At 36.8% G+C, this 21,358-nt stretch overlaps 1 protein-coding gene across 3 annotated transcripts in view; it reads right to left on the reverse strand.

The window, feature by feature from the left end:
- Positions 1-6,246: 6,246 nt before the first annotated feature.
- The window catches only part of EMB1379 (embryo defective 1379), a 154,849-nt gene continuing 139,737 nt past the window's right edge, over positions 6,247-21,358 (reverse strand). For 2 of the 3 annotated variants that reach the window (XM_089411661.1, XM_089411662.1), the window contains exon 6: positions 6,985-7,409. In XM_089411661.1, coding sequence (XP_089267787.1) covers positions 7,254-7,409 — 156 coding nt within the window. In that variant the 3' untranslated portion in view covers positions 6,985-7,253. Of the gene's footprint in view, positions 6,951-6,984; positions 7,410-21,358 lie in introns of those variants that run through there. The other variant, XR_016255815.1, reaches the window with a different exon arrangement.

Below are 21,358 nucleotides of genomic sequence, written 5' to 3' on the forward strand. Positions count from 1 at the left end.
GGAGAAATATGAGGCCTCTTTTGAGTTCTCGGTCAAGGAAATAAAGGCCAAAAAATGCTTGCGGCCCCTTCAAAAGAATTTCAAATTGAAGTTTTTGTTTAAAAGCCACCCAAAAAAAACTTTAAAACCCTGCTTTTCCAAGGCTAGGAGAAGCCTCTTTTGTTTGCGGCTTCAATGAAATGATACCCCAAAGGCTAGCGACCTCGCCAAAAAATCGATTTAGATCCGCAAAAAGTCGTTGAAACCTCCAAGTGAGACTTATTTCAAATCGATTTTAAGAAAAACGTCTTCGGTTTTTTTTATGAAGTTTGTTTAATGAAAACCCTTGAAGAAATATTGCTTTAGATGGAAAAAAAGAGACTCCCTTTGCTTGCAGCCTAGGGAAATCAGCTCCAAAATGGCAGATGTCTTCAAGATAATTTGATATGCCAGAAACCCTAGACGAAAAAGGGGTTTTGGCCTCAAATTGTTTCGATTTTCCTTTGATATTCAATCCAATCCACTTGTAAAAAATGTTTATGGAGAGATCCAGAACCAAACCCTTAGTCTCGTTTTCAGATCTGCGAAAAAAAATAAGAGAAAAAATCCCAAAGATATATACAAAATAAACAAAATTATGTATAGAGGGTTAGATCTATATACTAAATTTATTTACAAATTTACAATGGCTAAATCAAAGGAATATGAGTACCTTGATTAGCAAATAATAAGTTTTAAAGTAGCAAATCTACTCGATAAAACACAATAGTTTAGTGAAATGGGAAGATAAATAATTTTTTTACAAGCAACAGTCGATTTCGTTAGATAAATCTTTTGACATCAACCAAATAGGCTGTTCCACTTTTATGTCTTGGGAGTTGGTTGGTTCAACCAAAAAGTCCCTTAACACCCAAGATCTGAATCACAAACAATTCCTACAATGAAAGGAAGTTCTAGGATAATACAATGAAAGTTCTAGTGGGTTTTTGGTTCTAGGGGTTCAACCGAAAACCCACTAGAACGTCCAAGTTTGGAGTACTCCAAATCCAAGTACCAATGCAAGATAAATATAGACCAATAAATCTACAGCGACAAATGGAAATAACAATTAATAACATGAGCAAAACACCTACACACTCAAGATAAAATTGTTAAATCACGAGGAGTTAGATAACATAATGAAACAAAAGATCTAGAGTTGCTTGCTAATCGATTAATGCAAAATGCTATTCTAAATTCAAATACTAATGCAATATACCTGTGCAAATATTAAAAATGCTATTCTAAATTCAAATACTAATGCAATATACCTGTGCAAATATTAAATCCACAAACTGACTAATGAAATAACAATAATTTACATTAAAACCAATAGAGCATTAAGAACAAAAATAATTTACCATAGAAGATAAAAGAGGAACACCACCATGAATTAACCCCAAAAACTTCATTATATTTTTCAAAGAAAATATGGAGCTTCCTTAGTTGAGAGCTCAATTACAATGTTCAAAGATGTGACAATGAGAAGCTTAGAGCTCAATTTATAGAAAAAATGAGAGATCTAGATCAATGTTTTAAAACATCGATTCGGGTTCGGAACCAGCCGAGGGTCGGCTCTGACTCCAACTCCAACTGGGTATCGACTCAACAGATTTGATTTCAATGACTCTATCGTTGTAAAATATACATTAAATATTTATTTTTTTTATGAAAAAACATAATTTTAAAAATTTTCATTCATGTTTGCAAACGCAATGCATTAGAATATAGAAAGAAGACAGCATATGATCAAAGTAGGCTCATGAATATATCGATTATATCAAAATGGCACCCATTGCATTGTCCACTACATACATGATATAGAGATCAAAACAAAAACACATAACCAAGGAGGCTTTGAATGGCCTCTACAACAAAAGTAAACTATAAAACATCACTAGGGGCTAGTACTACTGGCTATTGCTAACCTCCCCAGTGAAGCTTTTGCCTCCAGAGCTTTACAATGATACCTTGGGTTCAGAAAAAACCCCAAGTTGCATGATAGTGCGTTGGAGTTGATTGTTCTATCTTTGATCAATGATTTCCCAAATGGGTCCATACTTAGCCACTCTATCCTTGTATGTTGCTTTTGTTTGCTCCTTTGCTTGATCCATAACCTCATAAATGAAGCCCATAGCCAATATAGCTCCCTCCACCAATGGCAACAACTTAACAAACCGACCAGGGATCTGACTCGGTCGGTTCGGTTTCGCCAGCTCGGTCAATTCAGTTCAATAACAAACTGACCACCGAACCGATTTTTCTACCGAGCAGACTCGGCCAGGGATCCGTCTCAGTGGGCTCAACCGAATCCGATTCAGTTCGGGCGAATTTTAAAACACTAATCTAGATCCTTTTCCAAGTGAAAATGGCTAGGTCTAACGATTGCACAAATTTGACTTGATCCCAAAAGAAAACGGCTCGTTGAAAGCTTGATTCATGCCAAAATAATCTTGACCCTTTATTGAGTTTGATTTCCCTTGATGATGGAGCCAAATTGACCAAAAAATTTGTCGTAGTCTAAACAAATTGTTTTCTTGCGCTGAAAATCATGGAAATTTCGGCAAGATTTTGATAAAATCCAACAGGGAATTTGTAAATCCAGTTTGCAGTTGTCAAACTTCAAGTTTTTGAGTGCCCCAGAGGTTTTTGATGGTACTGAATCCATTTCCACCATCAAAAACATGAATCAAATGCTACTACTGCAATTTTTTTTGCTCGGATTTTGACCACTTTTCACTGTCTAGGCAATTCCTCTGCCTTGATATCCTTCTTCAAAAAAATTGATCTTGGACCAAAAAAAAAAATTTCCAAATTTTCTCCTTGAAAATTTCTCATTCAACTAACCTCATTGAACCAAAAATTTGTTTTTTCCTTGGAAATTAATTCTTCTACGACCAACAAAATTTTTGTGGGATTTTCCTTGCTTGAATCATGCAAATTCTTAATGTTTTCCTTGATTCCTTCCTCAAGAAAGTCCACATATTTCTTTAATTATTTTTTTCTCATTTTAATTTCTTGACCAATTTCTGACTAATTATTTGCCATTTTTTGGCAGAAAATAAAAATTTGAGGGGATAAACATATTTTTCAACCCTCAAAAGGTGTCTAAATAGAAACTTGAGGTGTTGAGGTCTAATTTTGATTACTCATATCCTCTACAACTTCTATAGAAACTACGTTTTATATTTATATCAAAATAATCATTAAAATTATGACCATTGGAAAATTTTAATAATTAAAATTAGACACTTAGACACAACCAAATTCTACAAGACTTTAGACATGATCTAGTATGACATTTTATATTGACTCTATACACTAGGACTCACTTAAGACTTCACCATCAAGCCCCACTCTAGCTTTGGGGTATGTTTGGGAGAAAAACTTAACCAATTTACATAACTCAATTTCATCATACTAGAACATCTTTACGATGGTCGCAGGGCTAACAAAGTCGACAATTTGTTGAAAGATGATGATGATTTTCTAGATTTCTGACTACTTTGACCATGAAAAATGTACTTTGCATATGGGATCTCTGACAATCTTCTAGTTGACACTTAAGTGGTCAACAAGAATCAAAGACTCCTCCCTAATGTACACGGGGGTTAAACTTCTATAGAGACTCGTCACCAAAAGAGGCAGTTAGCGGACAAGGAAAATGAACAAAAAATACTTTCAAAGGCAAAGGAAACAATGTCTTGACAATGTCCCAAAGGAATGTGGCAATTCCCCCATTTGGAAACTCGTGTTGAAAACACTGAGCGAGGGGGGGGTGGGTTGAATTAGTGTTTCATTACTTTTGACAAATTTTCACTCAGTTAATCTTGAATTTGAATTCACATCACATAAACAATCATCCACAATGTATGAAAATTAAAATTTGAAGAAAATACTTGAAAACAATCTTTAATTGGGTATGACTTCTTTTTTTATTCCTCTTGCCTTGACAAAGGTGGTTGTAATTAACTTGTGTTGGCCTCTTGTCCATTGAATTTTTCGCTTTCATGCTTAGGCCTTTATTGACGTACAATGTGAATCACGATCCCTTAGCCTTCCCTACTTAGCTCTTCACCATCATAACCCATTTGCCTCCTATGCTTGGAATTAATGCCTCTAGCATGTTTTTAAAAGCCTCCAAAGGTCTATCGAGGAAGGATCTTGGAAGGTGAGTTCCATGCTTCGCTTTGTCATGGTGTTGGCTTCTACAATGGTCACAAAAGAAGCTTGCTTGGTCTCTTAGATAACTATTTGTAGCTTCTTCAAGGCCTCTCCCTTCATTGTCAAATCCCAACATATCTGACCAGTCACTTCGGGAACTTGTATTCTTGCAAATTATATGATTGAGTGAATTTATCCTCTAATTGCAAGAGTTGTAGCTTGCTCCAACCTAATTCTACCATCATAGTGGTGGTTGGAGTCCTAGTGTTAGGCAATTTCTTTTTCCAATTCATTTGTTTACTACCTTCAATATCGACTTTCCTCTTGGATCTTCCTATTTAAGTCTCTCAACTCTTCCAGTTTCCACCTCATCAAGATTTTGCCCATGGTATTTGCTTCAAGGTTTATGACAAACCTACTCTAATACCTTATGATTGGTAAACAACAGGCCTATGGCCTGTCCATTTTGTCGACAAGGATCCTCTACAAAAATGAATAATCCTCTTTGTTACTAATCAGAAACAAGAATAAAAACAAATGGCTCTATTACTTCTTTGTTTCACTATTCCCCTACTTGCTCCAATAGACACAATGGTGTTCAATGGGGCTCTCCAAATCTGTTCTTGCACTGCAAGTTCTCCTTCACAAGACGGATGGAAGTTATGTGGCAGTGTTGTATCTATACTTACACCAATGATCCATCAATCAATTAATTGACCAAGGAATTCACCCAACGATCCAGCCAAAGGGACATAAAGATGTGGGCTTTCAATTAAATAAACTAGTGATAAATTAGAGTATACACCCATGGGTATGAATGCACCCTGCACTCATTTTGAAAATGGTGATATGTCATTGCACATGCCTCAAGTGTCTCGAGACCTAGCAAATGATATTGGTATCTTTTAGATGGAGGACATCATCATCTTCTTGCTAAAGGATTCAACATCATCCTCTTTTCTTAACGTTGTGACTTCAAGAAGCAAACTACGCTGCACATTCATCCACACTGTTTCACCCTCACAGCTGCTGCTGAGTTTGCTATGATGATCTGGACACCGCTACTGCTGAAGGAAACTGCTGCTCCACTGTGAGTGAGAACAATCACTGATGCAACAGGTGAAAATAGCATATTCATCATCCTCCCTAACAAATCTAACAAGTATGTTGCTCTTGTGACTTGTCATCTAGCTCGTGAGTCATATCATATGTTCTTAAGCAACGCCACCCAAAATTCAAGCATTACTTGAAGGGAACTAATGTTGGAATATAAACATTCACATTGTTATGAAAGATCTTGATGTTATAGTTAATCATCTCTTCCTCTCGCTTCATTAAAATTGAGTTCTTATATTCTAGTTAAGTTTTATAGATATTAATTGAAGATCTGAAGACTGCTGCAGCTAAAGAGGATTGCTACTCCACTATGGCAGAGAACAATGACTGATGCAGATCTTTTCAACATGAGAATGTGGTGATCTTTTCAAAGACCTTGTCTGGAGATGTTAGAGAATCTTGGAACCACTGTGACTTGAGAAAAGGAGGCATAGAGTCCATGTCGACACTTGAAAAAGCTTCATGAAACATTGGTGGAAGCTTCCAAAATACGAAGATTTCCTTGCAGAAAAGGAACAGTACAGCAATGAATCAGCAAGGATGGATGCCGATAAAGGGGGATTAACTGATGTTGAAGGCCCTGTCCTTAATGTTTATAACGTGCAGGCAAAATATATAGCAACTTTTTTTTGTCAATTTATTTATTGTTAGGACTATCTGGTGTTGTATCGATAGAGCCATATTCATGTCGATGAGCAATCCAAGGCATCATATTCTGATAATAGTTAAGACTTAAGAGGTTTCCAATTATCAACCCAAACTAACTTGCGAGCAAATGAAATGAGGCTTACAAAATACATCAACATAATGTATAACCATATGCTTCTTTACAAAAATGTATTTGTAGATAGAAAAATACTTTGATAGTACGCAAGTAACTAGCCTTCCCAGAGTTTGTATCTGAAACTATTTAGGTTATATATAGCCACATTAAACATATTCATGACATAAAAACAATAAGATCATAGCTTTAGAAGAGTTTCACAATCCATGAGTGATATTATCCCAAGGAACAATGTTCTCCTGATGTCCACAGTCAAGACCAGTAAGCTCTCTCTGTATGTATACATACCGTAGCCACTACAAACTTACATACAATGCTTGGAAATCCAACTAAAACCTCAATGATGGACAACAATAAAAAAGTTTAAATATGACAATCTATATATCTATATCATAGATGCAACGGACTTATTTACAATGGAATTCCCACTAAGACCTCACTGGTGGACAATAACAAAAGGTGATGCATTTTGTCTATGCATTTTCACAAAAGAGTTGCAAGGACTGTTGTGGAGGTATAAATTTACAAGGATTTTAACCTTGAGAAAACACATAAGCTCTGGAAAGATCCTTAACATAAATTTGCTATATCACTGGTTATTTTGAGCTCAAATTAATCATTTCTAATATTTTGGGCAATTTGTAAGATATTCAAGTTTTATAAGGAAATATTACCAGGATCTGGAACTGAAGCCTGTCATTAATAACTTTAGCCTTCATTTTCTTCTATTTTGCAGGCATATGCCAGTCCAATATGTTTTCTTAGCATTTTGCATCTTTAATGGGTTTCTGGAGCTTTTTTGTGGTGCCAATTTTTTCTGGTATTAGCATTTTCTTAGGATTCAGTTCCATGCCAAGAACTCATCATCCTGCAAGAAGATACATGTTTATCAAACCCTACTGTAAATAAGATATTAACACGAATGATTACGAAAGAAGGATAAACTGTCGCATGCGATTCTCCGCCAAAATTAAGCTGATTTATATGTTAAATTATATCGATACCACCATGGACCACCGAGTGTGATTTCAAAAGTGGAATATTCGTTGCCATGCCATTCTTCAGCAAAAATCAAACTGAACTAGTGTACGACCCATGCCCTCACCAGAAAGGCCACTAAAATCCCCCTTGTATGGATTACAGTCAGTTGGGATGAATAAAAAAGCCAAATTTAACGCCGGGAAACTCTAGAACTTCTCTGCCTTTTTGCTACATGTGGTAGCCTTAGAGTATCTTGAAGAGGCATGGCTTGATTCAAATCAGGTACTTCAGTGTTCAATCCAGAACAATCCCAGTTGGTCCCACAATTTGGACAGACTCTAGCTACCTGCATTTATGAGATTGTATGGTTAAAATGGTTTACTGCATTCATCAAACAAGTTACAAATCTACCCAATGACAAAAACTCCCAACTAGTAAGAAATTCTGTTAGATATTAAACAAATAAAGGAATAGTAGTGGTCAGAATCACAGTTAATAGAACTGGCGAAGGATCATACTGGAACCATACTAGAATCAGAGGAACAATGTTCAAATAACTGGTCAACCAAAATATATATATAAAATATGCAAAATTTAATACACATTAATGTAAATCTAAAACATTAGACACCATATGCATAAAGTTTGCTTATGTATATAGCCTGCAAGAGTGAATATAGCAAAATGATACAAAATGTGATACATATCTGAAACAAAATACATAAACATCAAAGCTCTATGTAACTTCTAAAGTTTAAAAAAAATCATATTACAAATAACTACATATCATCATGCTCTGACATGTCCTACAATCAAGATACTAAAAAATGTTAAAAAAATTCAAAACTGATGTGCAAATGTGTACCACCATGTGCTTGTAGTTATATTTTCTTAATGTTCAAAAAATGCATCTTTATTCTATATATTAAATTTTAAATTTTAATTTTTTAATATATATATATATATATGTGTGTGTGTGTGTGTGTGTTATAGCATCATTCAACACTACTCTAGACCTGATAGTGAACTAGTGTTATAGGATCAAACGTAGGACCCCCGGGTACATTCCTATTTCCAACTTTAGTAATTCGAATGTTTGGCATGCTGAATTGAGTGTTCTTTGTTGATGGATCTATTCCACTCTGTTGGGGTTTTCAACCCTGGCTTTAGAGATTATTTCCCGACAACAGTGTGTGTGTGTGGGTTACCTCAAATAGTCAAATGAATTAAGCTTCATGGAGAGGTTTTCATGTCAACCACCTACACTGGCTGTGTCTGTTGCATGCCTCACTTGGTGTCTCTACCAGGTCAGTTGCCTTAATCCATCCCAACGGGTTTACACTGGGTACCATCTACAAAATGCAGGGAAGTGCTGCAAGGGTTCTCCATAAGGCTTTCCTTCGAAGAAAATAAATATAGACATTTATCTGTCACCTTATTGTGGTTTGAGGGTCGACATGTCTCGTGTCATGAAAATATGGAAACATTGAGGGTTTCAATGGCCTTTAAAGTTCAAAATCATCATGCTATAATCAAATGAGTATACAGCTAATCTGAAGTCTGGCTTATTACATCAACTCAATAGAGTCCAAGAATATGAAGTTTGTCTTTTTTTGGTGAATGACTTCAACAATTGTCGTCATTTGATGTTTTAAATCAAATGGCACTACTAAACAGCTTAAAAGTTTAGATCACTATCATTGAACAACCTATTCCCCTTCTAGATTTGAATCTCATAATCCCACAACTCCTAACTCAAGGGTGCAAGGGGAAGGGAAGCAGGGTCTTGTTTTGCATATATTTTAAAAGGCTGAAAACACTGTTGTAGACAAAATGTCAAAAAACACCATCATTTCTATCTTCTACATATAAAGTCTAATGGCTCTGATTCCATCAACAAACATCCTGAAATGGGAATGGTGGATTCCAATGTAGCTCCCATTGTTATAATTTGGGTTAACAAAAAAAATAATGATAAAATGTAAAAAATAACATAAAATAATATTATAAGTTAAATATAATACCAAAAAGAGACCCTGATTTTCTTTCTTTTGAAATACAAACAAGCTGATTGCACTGGTTCATACCCAAACCGCTCCAAACTTCAGAATCAGGTGATTCTGACAAGCATGGTGTCACTATATTAATTAATAATCAAGAAAAACCTCACAGAAAGTTTAATGCTGGAGTTTATGTTGATGACTATAGCTTGGATAGGTGCTTCTGTATAGGCTAGGTGTCAAGCATGCGGAAGATGTCCAAAATCCTCTTTAGGTGTTTGCTCATGAGTAGTAAGTGATTATTATGGTTTCTTTCTTAAGTCTAGCTTAAGAAAAGGACATTAATTAAATTGATTAATTAATATTGACTATTGAGCTAAGTTCCTATTTATGTGATATAGATCTAGTATCAACCATTGAAATCAAGTGAGGCTTATGACTTGATCCTAGCCATCCATCACTTAAAGAGATCCAGGGTTTGAGATCTAACTCAATAAGAAATTATAAAAGGAGCCTAAGGAAGAGGGAGAAGACACATTGAATCCTTGGGAGAGCAATTTTCTCAAGTGAGTGAGAGACTCAAAACTGAAGAGAAGAAGGAAAGTGTACAGCAAGGATATTTCAGCAAGAAGAATTCAGGGGTTGAGATAAAGGAGTGAGAAGACCGAGTTCCACTGGCGGCTTGCACAATGTTGATTTTCTAGGGCAAAACTAGAAATTATTTTCTTCAAAAGTTCAACAGATACTACTACAATGATTAGTTAGCATTAATTACATATACTTTAACCATTATCATTAAGCAATTATACAGGAGAAAATTCAACCATTAACACATCAAAAGAGTAGTAAAGATAACAGTGCAACAAAGATACAAGAGACACAGAAATTAGGCCTAAGGCCAGGGGAAAACCCACCAAAGCTTTCCATATGAGAGAATATTCAGTTCATCAAGTATATCACTCAAAACAGAATATCAAGAAATATCTGACCAGTAAAGTGTCATCCCACAAGTGCGAAGCCTCTCCCCTTGAATTTTGTCTTCTTCTACCTTCTTTCTGTGATTAGAACAGAGATAATCCTTGAGCCAATTCGATGATCAAATGAGGAAATGGTCTCACATATATATAGTATTCAAATGGGGTCGAATGGGTGCCTCCAAGGGGCCCAACCGACTTGATCAAAGGGGGGAGCTGACTCGACACTTATGGGTGTAATAAGTTCAACTTTAATTTCCCTTTTTCTTTCTTTTATTCTCATTGATGGAAATACCGACCACGGCTACAATTTTCAACACTCCCTCTTAGCCAAGGAGGTATTTTCATTCTCTCTCATAAGTACATGTCTCATCATAAGGAAAGCAGATAGCATCACAATCCAATCTTAACACTCCCTCTCAACCAAGGAGGTATTCTTCTGGCTGCACCATAGATCTCATGTTATCTCGATCCATAGAAGAAGATTGATCTACAACCAATGATAGGGGAGATCGATTTACCACAACCAAGTCCATGGCAGTCACATATAACCTTGGTAAAGATCATACACAGCCTATGTCCACTGACTGATTCTCACCCAACTTGATCCTCAGCGATCAAGTGGTAGAACACCTGCATCCAATACTTAGGGGAGATCAATTTACCACAACCAAGTCCATGGCAGTGGCAATCTCCTCACTCACTGGCCAGATGGGTGGCAATCCCAACAAGCTTAACCATCTCAACATGGCCCTTGGTCAATAATGACACAAAGGTGACTTGTGGGTAGGATGCATACTGGGGCATGTACTCAGGCAAGTCCCTAGCTCCAAGGAGTGCCTTCACACCTAAGAACTCCTTTCCTCATCCCCCCCCCCCAACCAAGTCCATGGCTAGTCAAAAGACTGGGGGAAGAGCATATGCTCAGTGTTCCCTTTCAAGGAGGGACACATTCTCCTGCACTCCAAATTGGTCTCTGAAGAAAGAGAACTTGCTTTGGGCAATGGCTTGGTGAGAATGTTTGCAACCTGCTCATCCGTCAAGATGTGATGGAGCCTCACCGCTCCTCTCTATACCATATCTCTGATGTAGTACCTAATCTCGATGTGCTTCGACCTGTCATGGAATGTTGGATTCTCTAAAAGTTTGATCCTACTTTGATGATCACAGTATATCACAGTGATATCTGGCACATGATCAAAGGGCTCTGCAAGGAGCTTCCGCAACCACACTGCCTCATAGCTAGCCATACTAGCTGCAACATACTCTGCCTCAGCTATACAGATCTTTGCTTCCTGTTCATCCAGGAAATCATGGCAGACTCCAAGCTAAAGCAACACCTTGATGTGCCCTTTCTGTCTGTAAAACGCTCAACTCAATATGCATCTATATACTCATGTAGTCTCATATCATCACTGGAGACATACCTTAGTCCATGATTGTTACATAAGCCAACAAAGAGCTTCAGCTGCTTCTCAAATCAACTATGCAATAGAAACATCCATGTCAAGCAGGCTACCACATCATTCAGAAGTGCCTTTCATCTTTAGCGTCATCAAATTCATGCATCAAATAATTCAATGAGCCAATTAGAAGGATTCATCAAGTCAACCATGCCAAATCTTTAGCAAGGATGTCATACTTTCATGATTCATTATTCAACTCCCTCTTACATTGGGCACAAAGGTCCTCAACTTTTGTTAGAAACATATTATCAACACATAGCAGACTCGTCTTCAACAATTAGGATCAACATCGTTCTTCAAAACTTTTAGCCATCTTTATCTTGGAAGTGACAACTAACTTCTCTTTGTCATACATCAGGACATGCTTTAATCAAGTTGATCTTGTTTACTCTCTTTGAGTCCAAAAGCTCATCCAATCACAAGTCTTCTTGTCTTTGTTCTTCCATCCTTTTTCATCTGCTGCCACAACCCTGGCAATCTTCATTATGCACCTGCAATCCTCACTAGGAGGCCATAGAAGAACTACAACCAAGCAAAATATACAAAGGCAAGAGACTCATAATGAAACAATAATAGAAACAATCAAGAAAGTACTTATCTCTTGAGAGTGTGTCAACTCCCTCTTGACCTTAGTTTTATTGGGTCTAATCAATCTCATTCAAATCATCAAGGAATTCACATCATTAAGGAGTCCATATCATCAACCTTGTCCACATCATTATCAAGGAGCTACGGTTTCTTTTTTCGATAGAAGCAATCTTAGGGGTTGTCCATAAGCTCTAGCTACATATATGTCTTTCAACAACAAAACTTGACAAAGTTTTAGTAACAATAATATTTAATCCTCAGTTGGCCAAACCCAGTAGGAACACACCATTATGTCCTCGTACATTAGCACCAAAAGGGACAAATGGCTTAAATTATATATATATATATATCGTGCAATTTTACTTAGACATCATCAAGACTATATCAAGAGTGTCTCTTGCTTAACAATGGTTTGGGACAAGAAAATCTCAATAAGCAAATCAATACCCTCAACTTCCAAACCCTAGGCCTTCTTTAGTTTCCAAGGTTTTGGTTTGCAACTTAGTACTTCTTCTGCTCCTCAAGGCAATGACCGACACATCAACAAATACTTACACACGGGTATTAGATCAACCAAGAAATTTCACATTTACTACCAATAGATCATAATTATGTGACTAGGGCTTATCTGAATATTAGAAGCAAATTTGAGTATCCTAGCTAGGGTTTGAACAAGACCCTAACAAATCCTCAAAGCTTAAGAATTTGGTCTGTAATTTCAATCAATCAAACCCTAGATGCTTCAATACTTCAAACCTTGATCATGTTTGGCTTTTTGTTCAACTTCTTGATCAACATCAATTCTAGGGTTTTATCTACAAACCATAGTTGCAGGAACCCCTCCCCAAGTATCTGGAGGCAGAACTGCTTCCCATACGAATCCGCCATCGATTCTTCGGCAGAACCATGGATCCAAAAATCGAATCCGCAATTCTGCCTTTTTTTGGCGATTCTTGGAAAATTGGATCCGTGGGGGCCCGATCCGCAGTTCGTGTTGCCCAATCTGTGGATCCGTAAAGGATCGGGTGCGAATCTGTGGAGGATCGGGCATATATCCACCGCGGATAGCAAGCGAATCCGAGATAAGATGGACGGTTCACATGGTTCCGCAGAGCTTTTTTTGTTTTTATTTGTTTGAAAATTTCGAACTGTTATGTGAGGAACTACATTTTTCGAATACTCCCAAGGTGCCCCTTGATGCTCCCTAGACGCTTCCTAGATGCTCCCTAATGGTAATGTTAAATTCTTAAAGTAAAAGTGACATTCTCCTTTATATTTCATTTCCATCCTTTTACTTAAATTTTTAACATTACCATGAAATGACTTATAGGATGTTTGAGAGTGGTTCCAACCTCATCAGACTTCATATGGAGAAAATAGAATTTCATATCCCATTCAAAATTTAGTAGACTTAATAGTATTTAGGATCAATGGGATTGTGACGTTTCATTGGATTATAACATGTATGAGGGCATGTGATTGGCATTTAATCAAGCGCACCAAGCCCTATATGTATCCCAGTGTTGGTGTTGTTGATTGTCGAACTCCTTTGTCATGGCCTTAGCAATTATGTACCCTTCAATCAACTCAAAATCATTGATCAAGCATGTTAAGCTTTCTCTACCATATTATAAGGCTTGGATTAGGTTGTTTGATCAAAATTAGGGAATGTTGACTAATATCCCTATAGAATTGAAGTCGAGGCAAAGGCTAGACAAGAGAAGAGGAATCTAGATTCTAGATGGTTTATGCTGGAATAATTAATCATCAATGTACAATGGATACCATATCTATCTTGATTTATGTAAAAATATGCATGTTTTCATGTCTTCTACAACTAATTTGGGATTTTGAATGTTTTTTAATATAAATGCAAAAAATATAAAATATATATATATATAGTAGACGCTTCGCTTCCTAGATTTTTGGGAAATGCTGCTTCCGCGTCCTAGCTTCATGCAACGTTTCTACATGCCCTAGAATTTTCTTATTCAAACCCTTGCTACAACAATATTATCCTTTATTATGTAATGACTCTGTTATGTCCTAGAGCTCACCACGTGGAGGCTGATCCTCTCACCATATCAGATCATTGACAAAATAAATCAAGTATCATAGTCAAGTTAGGGCTCTAATCACTGTCAAGTCTCAGGTTTCCAATCACAGTGAGCTAAACTTATTTTAATCCTCCTAGGTCTCAACCTAGATAAGAGATCAATTTTCCATGCTCTAGGCCTCGGCCTAGTAAATTGTTGAGAAATCCAAAGTGTGGCAAGTTAATTGATTTCTCTTATTATGACATTATCTTGTGATGTTTTCACTATTATTGTTCTTCTTTTGATTTATCTTTTCTTATCATCAAGACTAATTCCAAGCAAAAAATAGAAGAGGACACAAGATGTAGGCACGCAGCCAAGGCAAACCCCCACTCTAGGGGAAAACCCGGTCAAAATTCTTTCTTCAGTAGATCCAAAACAAGATGAGAGGACCAAGACCCTCACAACCTAGACTAAAGACTCCCTCCATCAAGTCAACATTGTCTCTTAGTCTTGTAAGTAGTATTTCATTCTTCAATGTGTACTCAACATTCCTCCTTGCAATAATGAGATAACCCTTTACAAATTTCCTGTAAAGATATCCATATACATGTAGTGACCAACACTGTAATATATGATGACCAACAATGACGACCAACACTGTAATGTATGCTGCCTTCAGTCCTATGGTGACTGCCCCAAACTCTGATCTTAGTCCTGTAATGTTCTGAGTTTCCTTACTATAATACATCAAAACTTTACAGTAATTTCAGACTCCATTACTAAGGTTCACTGAATAGTCATCTCAATTCTCTGCAATATCCAAAAAAAATATTTGAGGTATGCTTCAGTTCTGTACCTTTATTCCACTGAAACCTTCTCTGAAATATCTGCATTGTCTCATTGTGATTACATTGAACTTCATCTCTGAAATACCAAACCTTTCTTCTGTGATTTATGTGAGTTGTCTATCTGAACTGTGGAGCGAGGTATACCCTCCTATTTATAGTTGTTCTCCAATGTAAATAAGTTGACATGAGTTTCTTGAACAAATATGTCTCTATATTAGGTCGACATGAGTTCATTGAGGGAAGCCAACTTGATGATGAGGCCGAAAACAAGGAGACTTTGACAAAGGAGTCTTTGACCAAACAAACTTTGACTTTTGACTCAAATAAACAATCCTAAAGCCTACAATGGAGGCTTGACCTATAACAATTGACCCAAGCATGAAACCCACGCTTTAACAACTCAATTCAATTAATAATAAAATTCCTTTTGACAAATATATTACATTTTGACTCAGGTACAATTTATGAAGACCGAACCTAGTTACATTCTTCAACACTCCCTCTTAACTAGGGAAGTATTCATATTTACATATAATCAACGAGGTACATGGAAGATCTCAAAACACATCATCTACGAAGAAGTTTAGGCACCGCAATGCCATGGACTACATTCCTGACCAGGGCAATCTATTCGAGGTCTCTCAACAATTTAGGCACTGCAATGCCACAGATTAGATTCCTAACCAGAGCAATCTATCTGAGGTCTCTCAACAATTTAGGCACCATAATGCCACAGACTAGATTCCTAACCAGGGCAATCTATCCGAGTGGGACTAAGATGGAATCAAACTTTCCGCCTCTCTAGGTACCATTAGGCTTGCTAACCATCAACCCAGGGATATAGGTGTGTATCTGAGGTCAGAGCTCTATGACCAACACCACCCTCCCAACTTTGGGACCTAGACATCAACACAAAGTGTTGGCCAGATGTCCTCCCAGGCAATGCTTCACTCGCAAAGCCTCAACACTCCTTGATCTAGCAGATCAAGGACAACAAATCTCTCCCGATCAAACAGATTAGTAACCAGCATGCTATCAAAACTTCGAGAGATTTACCTGTACAAACACAACCCCAATCAATAATATATTTTCACATGTTCATAAACAAACACAAACCTTCAGGGTCTTTCAAACCACTGATGTTGCTTCTCAACACAGTAGGACTATCAACCGAATCTTTAATAGAAGATTCCTCAATCATACACTTTCCTTTCCTACTTCACATGCAGCAGCATATCCTTCAAAAAGCATTCTCCAATTAAAACTATGCTATGCCCTCCCTCTCAACCAGGGAGCTTTCCTTTACCCAAGCTCCCTCTTAATCTCAAGGAGATCTCTTCTATCTGAGCTCCCTCTTAACCCAGGGAGATCAGGGTCTTATTTGAGAATCTTTCATGGCTTCCATCCTTCTTATCAAATTCATTCATTTATCATGCTTATCACATCAATTTTACTTAAGATCATCTTCACCATCATGAAGATGATGTACCTACACAACTTAGATAGAAAGTATAACCAAAACTATAGAAGCATGAAGTTAGCCATATCAAAATCTTATAATCATAGAAGCATTAGACTTTACAAACATAATCAGCAAGAGACTACATTTCAACTTCTTGCCCTAAATCACATCAACAACTCAAAATATTAAACTCATCTAGCATTTCAATATTCTTTCAACAATATGACAAGTTCTTTCATATAGAAAATTGTAGAAACAATTCTAACAAGTAATGTGTCTAACAACTATCAGAATTCATATGTTAGATTCCTCACTAGGAATCCATACATATCCTAGATTTCATACAATAGCTTCAACAATCAAAACCAATCACAGCTTAATCAACAACATAACTAGCTTCTACTAGGGTTTTATGCAATGTTTTAAGATTCGGCCAGCTCGGAACCGATTCAGTCGAGTTGGTCCGAGTCAAGGCCTCACCGGGTCGACTCGGCCAGTGAACTGGTTCGGCTGGCCGGGTTATTACCGAGCCGGTCGAGTTGTAATAACCCGATCGGCTCGGCCAAGTCTGAGCCTACTAGGCCGGGTTGGATGACAACGGCCCATGAATTAAAAAACAATGATTTTTTTTTTATTTTTTTGCTTTTGGGGGACTCCAAGGTTTTCACGATGATACTTTAATGGTTTTTTGTCCCTAAATAAGTTTATCTCGCTTGATCTTGAGAGGTTTGTTTAGTTGGTATCGCATATGTAGTAGAGATTCTTAAGGGATAGATTCATTCTTCTTCAAAACCTTCCAATAGGGTCTTTGCCCCTTTCTTAAAGCAAACCTAACTTTGTGGCCCCAACCTTGGCCCTGCAAAGATGAGCATCAAGCCTTGAGTTGATTCCACGTGATGCTACACCCCTTGATGGGCCTCCAAATGCTAAAACACTAAACTTAAAAGCTTGGATGTTGGACTCTTTGATGATATGCCCAAATGGACAGAAGATGCCCCCTGGCTGGCCTTGACCCTATTTTGGTGGATGGTGCCTCCTTCCAAATCACAGATGAGGATGGTTATCATTGAGATGACTTAGGAGGGCTAGAACATCCCTCTTTGATGCCAATGCTTACCCTTAGGGGTGCCATGTCACTATGCTTGAAAAGGGTGACATAGGGTATCTCCTAGATGACATCATGGTGGAGGATGCACCTTTTGAAGATGTACACATGCATTTTGGGACTTTCTTGGAGTGAGGAACACTCTTGGACCCCTGTATTAGTTCTTGATGACTTACAGTCTATTTTGGAGGATAATGCCATTTCTAGCCTCATTGGTTATGCGTTTTTGTTTTGATCTCTATATCATCATCATGTATGTATTGGACAATGCACTAGGTGCCATTTTGATGTAATGGATATATTCATGAGCCTACTTTGATCATATGTTGTCTTCTATCTATATTCTAATGTTGTGTGTTTGGAAACATGAATGAAAATCTTTAAAATTATGTATTTTTTACAACGACTGAGTCATTGAAATCAAGTTGACCAAGTCGATACCGAGTCGGAGTCGGAGTCAGAGTCGACCCTCGGCTGAGTCGGAGTCGGAGTTTTAAAACATTGGTTTGATGTACACCATAGATTTCTCATTTACACAATCTCAACAATCACTATATAGATTCATAGATTCCATATTGTCATATCACACATACTAGAGAATTTAACTACTACTAGGGTTTAGCTGCAAAACCCTAGATTTCCCAAACAACATCATCCTAGAATATTAAACTCAAACAAGGGCTTATATTAAACCCTAAGACTTATGACCATCAATAATTAGGTCAACACACATATCTAGAAATTCATTATCATGCATAAGCATATCATATGTCAGATAACATTATTAGGGTTTCGACCAAATGGACACATATACACCTAGGGTTTCATTCCTAGGATCTTATTTTAAAGACATAACAAGGGTTTTGCTTATAGGCCCAACCAAACCCTAAAGATTTAGGGTTTCATAACATAGCAAAGCAAACCCTACTATACCAAAACTTCAAAGGTTTGGGATCTTAGATAACATCATTCAACCCTAACAATTTAGGTTTTCATGATCATACCAAAATCCCAAACATGACATCATCAACAAAAACTTCAATTAGCATTTCCCAATAACACTAAGCAGTTTTAGGGTTTGAGACATTAACATTAGCATACCCTTAAGTTAGGGTTTTCCAAAGAACCTGTCTAGGGTTCTATAAGAACAAACAAGGATGCAAGGAGTGCAGATTTATCAAAAGATGAATCACCCTAAACAAGAATCTTTATGATTCAAGGCAGCTAGATATAACGATGTTAGTAATATAACACAAATTTCAAAAATAAGATAAGAGTATTTTTAAGTGTTCGCCATCATCTTTTATACATGTAATACATACTTTCAAGCAAAATATGTGATACCAAGAACATGATTTAATTTCTTAAGTTAGGTCTTCTACGTAACCATGGAGGAGGGAAATCTATGATATCGAAAATCAAGTTATTCCTTCTTTCAATATTGAACTTTTGCTTTACTTGGAAACCCTAGAATATAAGGATTAAAGGTTATATTTATCTAGAGAGTACAATCTTTATCCTAGATAGCTATAAACAAGGATTATATGAACCATTTGAGATTAGAGATATTAAAAATATAAAAGCTTATGAATATACTTACTTTGTGTTTACGTACCTATGATTTGATAGCTTAATAGATTTGTTGCATGTACATCTTATTAAGTGACAATACTTGATTTTCTTGAGCTAGTTCCTTGTGCTCGGACAATCAATTCAGATCCTCAAGGCTTGTATTTCTTTCTCCATAGGACAGACTTCAGATTCCTCATAGAAGTCTTTTGGACATCAAACTGTTCTTCAAGTGTAGGAGAACCGCCACTGTTCTTGTAGCATGTCAACCTTCTTCACACTTCGGTCCTGAAATCCTAATTATATTTTGAGGCAACTTTCTTATTTTACAGTACTGTGATATCCTTTCCTTGCTTCAGTCACACTTCAGTCGATTTTTTTTTTCCTGTTGTGACAACATAGACATACCTTGGTCCTTGGTGGCAGCGAAGATATGACTTGGTCCTTTATTACTGTGACTGATCCAAATTCTTGTACAATAATTGATGCGAAGTCTTTCAATACTATCAAGTTTCAGTCTTTGATGTCACGGTAGCATTCAATCAACAATGTAGTTTGGTTATATTTCAATTTCTAAGGCAGCTTTCAAAATTGTCGTCATGCTTTATATAATTCATATACACTTCAATCCTGCTATATAGACTTCGGTCTTTTGGAGAACCTTGATGTAATTTGAGTTATAGATCTCATTTACTTGTTGTCTATACTAAGATCCAAATTCTTCTCTGAGAATTGTATCGAGCTTTGTTCTTGTACTGTGGCTTTGCTCAAAATCTTCTTGCTAATAAGGTGATCTTTTACCATGTTGAGAAATCCAAAGTGTGGCAAGTTAATTGATTTCTCTTATTATGACATTATCTTGTGATGTTTTCATTATTATTGTTCTTTCTTTTGATTTATCTTTTCTTATCAGCAAGACTAATGCCAAGCAACAAATAGAAGAGGACACAAGATTTAGGCACGCAGCCAAGGCAAAACACCACTCTAGGGGAAAACCCGATCAAAATTCTTTCTTCAGTAGATTCAAAACAAGATGAGACGACCAAGACTCTCACAACCAAGACTAGAGACTCCCTCCATCAAGTCAACCTTGGCTCTTAGTCCTGTAAGTAGTATTTCATTCTTCAATGTGTACTCAACACGTCCTCCTTGCAACGATGAGATAACCCTTTACAAACTTCCTGTAAAGATATCCATATACTTGTAATGACCAACACTGTAATATATGATGACCAACAATGACGACCAACATTGTAACATATGATGACCAAAATTGTAATGTATGCTGCCTTCGGTCCTGTTGTGGCTGCCCCAAACTCTGATCTCAGTCCTGTAATGTTCTGAGTTTCCTTATTGTAATACATCGAAACTTTACTGTAATTTCGGACTCCATTACTGAGGTTCCCTAAATAGCCATCTCTGTAATATTTGATTTTTTTCTCTAAGGTATGCCGAAGTTCTGTACCTTTATTCCACTGAAACCTTCTCTGAAATATACGCACTGTCTCATTGTGATTACACCGAACTTCATCTCTGAAATACCAAACCTTTCTTCTGTGATTTATGCGAGTTGTCTATCTGAACTGTGGAGCGAGGTATACCCTCCTATTTATAGTTGTTCTCCATAGTAAATAAGCTGACATGAGTTTCTTGAACAAATATGTCTCTATATTAGGTCGACATGAGTTCATTGAGGGAAGCCGACTTGATGATGAGGCCAACAAGAAGGAGATTTTGACAAAGGAGTCTTTGACCAAACAAACTTTGACTTTTGACTCAAATAAACAATCCTAAAGCCTACAATGGAGGCTTGACCTATAACAATTGACCCAAGCATGAAACCCATGCTTTAACAAATCAATTCAATTAATAATAAAATTCCTTTTGACAAATATATTACATTTTGACTCAGGTACAATTTATGAAGACCGAACCTAGTTACATTCTTCAACATAAATAAGGTCAAACCTCCACTTCAAGATCAAAACAAGAGAATAAACTCTGACAAAATTTATCCACAATGTTCTTATGCGAAACTTCTTATTATCAATGATAAAAAATTGTCAGTAAATTTTGGCATCATGCCTTGAAGAACAACTTTAATACACTCCTTTTTCAACCAAAAGCATATTGACAAGAATAATTGACAAACATCTCCTCTCCCTGTGATTTAAAAATTGATCCTAAATGAAATCACTATAGGTGCTTGAACATACCTTTGGTTCCAAGCAATATATGACTTCG

This window comes from Pinus tabuliformis, chromosome 3_1 (genome assembly GCF_031772625.1).
Source record: "Pinus tabuliformis cultivar Carrire ecotype Pingquan chromosome 3_1, CPIR1, whole genome shotgun sequence".
In the NCBI taxonomy this organism is placed as follows: domain Eukaryota; kingdom Viridiplantae; phylum Streptophyta; class Pinopsida; order Pinales; family Pinaceae; genus Pinus; species Pinus tabuliformis.